Raw genomic sequence first — 6,210 nt, forward strand, 5'->3', positions numbered from 1 at the left:
TTTCTCTGTTTTCTAGATTTTGATTGAATTTACTTCTTGTTCTATTCATCATTTACTTTCTTTACACATATTTTATATTTATTTCTTCATATTCTCCTTTTTCATTTTATTTCTTATTTTCACTTTATTTTCATTATTTGTTAATACTCTATGTTTATTATTGATGTTATCTTTATTATCATTCTATTCATTCATTCTTTTTCTTATTTATTTTTCCTTGCATCCTTCTCTTTCTAAACCCTTTTCCTTAAGATTTCTTTTACCATTTTTATTATACATTTTATTACCAATAACATTCATTCTCTTGTACGTTCTTGAAGTTTATACCTTGTTTCTTTTTCTTTACAATACTCAAGAACATTATTTAATAGCAAACACAATATAAATTGTTGTATTCTTTAATTGAAAAAAAATCTAATAATATTAATATAATTAATATAAGTAAGGAATGTTACATTTATTAATTAAATCTACTTCCTTTATGAATAAAAAAGTATAGTATAATAAATACAAGGTAATACAAATGAAATCTATGTCATTTATTAATTAATCAGTCTGAAAATAAGAATACACCATTAACACAGTCAGTGACAAACTGATGATAAAATTGAAAATAATGAAAGTTGAGAATAAAGACAAATTAATGAGTATAACACAATGTAATAATACGAATTAAGAAAATTTAATTGAAATAAACCATTAATATATATAAAAATAAATTATTATAAAATAATAATTATTTATAATATTAATACTATTATAATTAACTATGAAATAGTTAATTTCAACACCTTTTATTATTGTTATTTAAACTATTTCATTATAATTTTTATCTTGTTTTCATATACTTCAACAAAAAGTACAATTTTCAATTATAAAATATTATTATAATAATGTTATTAAAAACTATAAGTTTTATATTCATTCTCATTTTTAGTTATGTACATCTTACCTCTCAAACTGTATAAATAAGAGTCCAATTGTCATAATTTTTTTAAACATGAACGATATAGGAATGAAAAGTCACATCCTGTTATGAAAATAATTTTATTTAACTTCTTAAATGTTCTTATAGTTTAATTTAAGTTGCAGTTAAAAAAGTATTATTATAAAACCTAATTGAATTTCAAATTAATTTAAAAATGGTCCCGGCGGGGATCGAACCCGCGACCCTCGCATTTCTCTTTTCTATAAGTACGATGCACTACCGACTGTGCTACGGGGCCTTTACAACTAAAATATATTAATTTTTTATTTTATAAAAAAAAGAAATAATTAAAAAAAATTAAACTTCATGTATCAAATTTCTCTTTTCATCTTTGTGAATAAGCAGCACATACAATAATGAATATAAATCACTTATCACTGTTGCTAAAGGAAACAAGATAAAAGATGGTGTTGGAAAAAATTTCCATGGTAGTGGATTGTCTAGAGCACAGGGACAACAAGAAATAAAAAAGATAAACACTGTGAAAAATGTTGGTATTAAAAACAAATGCCTCTCTATCATTTCTTCATAAGATGAGTATATCCCAATTATAAATAATGGTGCAACATATACACCAAATCCAATACAACACATTGATAATGCAAATATATCATTAATAATTACAGAACGTGAAATAGTAATAATAATGAATGTAGAAATAATACCTAGAAAATATGATAAAAGATAATCTTTAATAGAATACTTTTTAGGCACAATAGCATTAAACGTGGTAATAGTAATAAACGGAATAACGATAGCGTTTGAGATTGCAAATATTAGGTACTCAATTTTTGGTGAGTATTGAGGGACTATTGACCTAGGCTCTCCATTTGTTGGAAGACCAAATACAATTCTCAAAATGGGAGTAAAAAAAGTATTATAGAGAATTCTCACAACGAGTAGGCGTGAACTTTCTACCATAACTCTTTTTTTGAAGACCCTTTTATTTTTTCATTTAAAATATTTTTGTAATATAAAACATAAACATATTTAGACTTTCTTTATAAGAACTTTTTAATCTTTATCATTTGATTAGAACAAAACGAAAAAATACTGTATTTAAACTCGTTCTTTATGAGAAAGAGTCATTAGTCTCAAAGAATGAATACACAGTACATAGCTTTTGCTTGTGTGATTTCAGTTGCATTAGCAAATTACACTGTTTTTTCTGATGGAACATTTAAGAATAATTGGTATGAAAAAGGATCAACTTGCTTTGCCTCACAAACAGGGAAATATGATGGAAGATATATTCTTTATACACAAATGGCTGCTAACTCTTTTTTAAATCTTCATGGAGATAAACCTATTATAGCTAAAAACTATAAATATTTAACTTTTGCTTTGAATTGGGAAGATCAGTTTTGTAATTTAAGAATAACTATTGAATTAGGCTCTCATTGGCTTAAAAATCTTGAATTTCAACCAGAAGTTCTCGAACCTCAAAAATGGAATAGAGTAGTTGTTGACATTACATCTCTTGGAGAGACAGATGTTGATACAATTAAAATCACTAAAAACGATCAGAAAGATACTAATGTGATGTTTAATGACTTTATCTTTACTAATGACGAACCTGAGGGTGGTATTTTTAGTTATGAGCAATTGAGTTCTAGCGTCCAATTAGATGATTCAGAGGTTGATGGTTCAATGTCAGTCTTTATTCTTTTATTAGGAATAGTGTTTCTTTTCCTTTAAAAGGAGAGAAAAGAAAACAAAAAAACAAATCTAATTAATTAGTTTTAATTTTATTTTTTTGTTCTTTTTTATGAATTTGAAAAAATAAACAAATCAATAAAATGATGATTCACTTTAGTGGTTTTTACTATTTAAACTGATATTATGAATAATTCAATATCTATTCTCACTAAAATAAAATATTTAATACTGATGCTAAATCCTTTTTAATTAAAATATCCACTAATTATTCAGAGAAACTAATAGTCCAGTTACTGTCCATTGTTACTGATGGTTTTCTGATAACAAACCCTTTCTCATTTAATTGGTTAGTTCTGTATTCATCAAAGTTGACTCTATTAATTCCATTAAACATAAATTTGGGTTTTACACTTCCTATTACTACAATTTTAATGATTTCTTTACTTGAGGGAATAGAAGTTCCATTCTCGTTTTCTATTACTTTACATGAAATTCCTTTGGAATTCAAATAAACTTTACTGAGAACATGGTCCTGTTTTGTTGTAAGTCCATCATCTGAATATAGATATCCTTCTGCTTCTCCTTTCTCATCGGCATATATGATAAGAGTAATAGGGTCATACTTCATTAATTCTGATGCTCTTCTCTTACGTTCCTTAACTGGGATAATGCTTCCTCCTCGAACAATAATTGGAATTGAGTCCAATGTAACAGAAACTGTTCTTAATCCATTCTTTACAGGGGTGTTTGTAAACCAATCATACCAAATTCCTTTTGGAACGTATTGATTAACTCTTGTTAATCCTTTTTCAAAGACACCAGTTACAATAATGTCATTTCCTGCCATAAACTCATTATCGATATTATAAGTCATTTCATCTTCTGGGTACATGAGGAATAATGGCTTTAGTAATGGTTCTTTATTACGAATAGACATAAAATATTCTTTATACCAGTAATCTATCAATAAGTATTTCATTTCAATTGCCTCTTTCATCCTTCTTCTACTCTCTTCTTCAAACAAATAAGGTTCTCTTCTTTTAGTATCTAAATGAGCATGTGCTCTAAAGAATGGATAAAAAGCACCAACTTGATACCATCTAATCAATAACTCTTCTTCGGTATCATGGAAGAATCCACCTACATCTCCTCCTGACTGTAATATACCAACTAAATTAAGATTTAAAGTCATAGCAACTGATGTTTTTAAATGTTCCCAAGTAGAGTCAGTATCACCAGTCCAAACGGCTCCAAATTTTTGACTTCCTGCATAGAAACTTCTACTTAAAACAAATGGTCGATCTACTCCATTAGTTCTTTTCAATAAACCATTGTATGTTGACATATGATAAATCAATCCATAAATGTTATGAACATCTCTATGTTCATAGGTTTTATTTCCATCAGTATGAATATTATCTTTTGGCATAGTAACTTCTGGCCCATTAAATACAGATGGTTCATTCATGTCATTCCAAATCATTAAGTATGGTGATGAGTATTGGTATTTTTCAAAACTGTATAATTCAATCCACCATTCCCTAGCCTTCGGATTAATAAAATCAATATAAACAGAATTGCCAGGCCAACACCACCCTTCGTAATCTTTTTTAATATCCGAACTCTTAACTAAATAATTAGAATCAACTGCTTCTTTATAGACATAATAATTTTTATCTCTCTTAATATGGGGATCAACGATAGTTACAAGCCTTCTTTCAGCACTCTTTAATTTATCTATTAACTCATTTGGTGCCGGGAATTTATTTTGTTGCCAAGTAAAGTACCTTTTATCATCAGTATGCTCAATATCAAGCCATAACACATCAAATGGAATTGATGCTTCATCCATCTTTTCGATAACTTCATTAGCATCGTTTTGGTTCATATAATTCCATCTACATTGATGATACCCAAGAGAGTATTTTGGAATCATTGGAGCAGTACCTGTTAACTGAAGGTATTCTTGAATTAAATTAATTGGCTTTGGTCCTGGTAAGAAAAATTCATCCAAAATCCCACTTTCTGAAACAAATTTAACAGTTTGTCCATCAACATATACATAAGTTTCAGTTGGATTGTTATGGAAGATACCAGCTGCGTTTTGAGAAAGAGAGTAAATAACTGGAACAGATCCATATAATGTCATAGGAGAATCTAACTCAAACTCAAAAACGTCAGTGTTATACAATCGATACGGTTCATTATATCCATCAGAACCAGTTGATTTCAAAACAACATCAGTGGCATGTTCTGGAATTCCAAAAAACTTCTTTGACAATGGGAATGTATACCCCATAGACACTCCAGCTGGTCCATGAGGTTTTTTATCAGTAAATTTACCGAATTCCTCTTCACCAGCACCATCAACTTCTTTTCCTTCAATTGTTTTTATTCCAGTTTCGAAACGTAAAGACTGATTATCATTTGCAACTAATACCACAAAACCATTAACTTTTAATGTCATAATAAGATGAGTAAAATCAATATCTAATTCGCTTTGACCATTCTTTAATATCACTCTCTCTTTTTGTTTTTCAATAACGATTGGAACTTCTTTAATTCCATCTTCAGTTAATGCAAGACCAATCTCTGGCTCATAACGATCAAACTTAACACCACCACCAACATGAACCATTTTAGTTCTGAAAATACCATTTGCAATTCCACTTACTCTCATTTCAAAAGTTGTACCTTCAGTAGGATTTCTTATGCCCAATGTAATGGACGTTTCAGTTTGTTTAATAATACCACTTACAAGAAACTGTTGTTTTGTGTTTTGTGCACGACGACAAAAGGCAGTTTGTTGACACGTTCTGAAATTATCATGATTGACAGCAAAAGCTAGAACTATAAAAAATAAAACACTCACAAGACGCATTTCTGATTGTTATTTTTTTGTTTCTTGAACAAAAAGAATAATTTTTAACAAAATAATATAATATTTGTTCTAATATAAAAAAGTTATAAATATATATCAGAACTCATAAAAAAAGGGAAAAGAAAACCCTAAGGATATAAAAGGAGGAACTGAAAAGAAAGAAAACACCTTCTCGGCCTTTATGGCTTTGATCAAGTGTAGTATCTGTTCTAGCAAGCTTAACATCTTGCTTGCCCTTACGGGGGTAAAAGAAAAGAATTTTTAGAGGGAAGTTAAGGAAATGGAAGGCAAGCTTTTCAAGAACTTAACAAGGATGTGCATGGAAACATGATGCGTCTACCCTAACTTTAACAAGAAGCATATAAAGAATATAAAGAATATAAAGAATATAAAGAATATAAAGAATATAAAGAATATAAAGAATATAAAGAATATAAAGAATATAAAGAATATAAAGAATATAAAGAATATAAAGAATATAAAGAATATAAAGAATAAAAGTTATAGAAAAGAAATAAGAAGAAAAATTAATTAACAAATGAATAAAAATATTTAAATAATTAATTTATACTAATTATATTCTATTAATCAAGTATTTCAATAAGAATTTTCATTAATGTAATATAATTTAATAATATATGAGTTATATTATTTTATAAATAATTGAAGATTATAAATAATT

General features: G+C 27.7%; 3 protein-coding genes across 3 annotated transcripts, besides 9 other annotated features; 1 reads left to right on the plus strand and 2 right to left on the minus strand.

Annotated features, from left to right (window-relative positions):
- Positions 1–416: a repeat region.
- Positions 417–441: a sequence feature (AT_rich).
- Positions 442–698: 257 nt separating this feature from the next.
- Positions 699–922: a sequence feature (AT_rich).
- A 312-nt stretch (positions 923–1,234) lies between these two features.
- Positions 1,235–1,290: a sequence feature (AT_rich).
- EDI_137780 (uncharacterized protein) lies at positions 1,286–1,909 on the minus strand (the record flags this gene model as incomplete). The annotated part of the gene is made up of 1 exon (XM_001733687.1): positions 1,286–1,909. One exon carries the CDS (start codon positions 1,907–1,909, stop codon positions 1,286–1,288), a length of 624 nt encoding a protein of 207 aa, XP_001733739.1.
- A 20-nt stretch (positions 1,910–1,929) lies between these two features.
- Positions 1,930–1,967: a sequence feature (AT_rich).
- Positions 1,968–2,089: 122 nt separating this feature from the next.
- EDI_137790 (uncharacterized protein) lies at positions 2,090–2,686 on the plus strand (the record flags this gene model as incomplete). The annotated part of the gene is made up of 1 exon (XM_001733688.1): positions 2,090–2,686. The coding sequence occupies one exon, from the start codon at positions 2,090–2,092 to the stop codon at positions 2,684–2,686; it is 597 nt and encodes a 198-aa protein (XP_001733740.1).
- Positions 2,687–2,717: 31 nt separating this feature from the next.
- Positions 2,718–2,775: a sequence feature (AT_rich).
- Positions 2,776–2,912: 137 nt separating this feature from the next.
- On the minus strand, positions 2,913–5,528 carry EDI_137800 (neutral alpha-glucosidase AB precursor, putative; the record flags this gene model as incomplete). The annotated part of the gene is made up of 1 exon (XM_001733689.1): positions 2,913–5,528. The coding sequence occupies one exon, from the start codon at positions 5,526–5,528 to the stop codon at positions 2,913–2,915; it is 2,616 nt and encodes an 871-aa protein (XP_001733741.1).
- A 36-nt stretch (positions 5,529–5,564) lies between these two features.
- Positions 5,565–5,625: a sequence feature (AT_rich).
- Positions 5,626–5,877: 252 nt separating this feature from the next.
- Positions 5,878–6,055: a microsatellite.
- Positions 6,054–6,210: part of a microsatellite that runs on past the window's edge.

The sequence above is a fragment of the Entamoeba dispar genome, genomic scaffold, assembly GCF_000209125.1.
Source record: "Entamoeba dispar SAW760 scf_1105229457759 genomic scaffold, whole genome shotgun sequence".
In the NCBI taxonomy this organism is placed as follows: Eukaryota; Evosea; order Mastigamoebida; family Endamoebidae; genus Entamoeba; species Entamoeba dispar.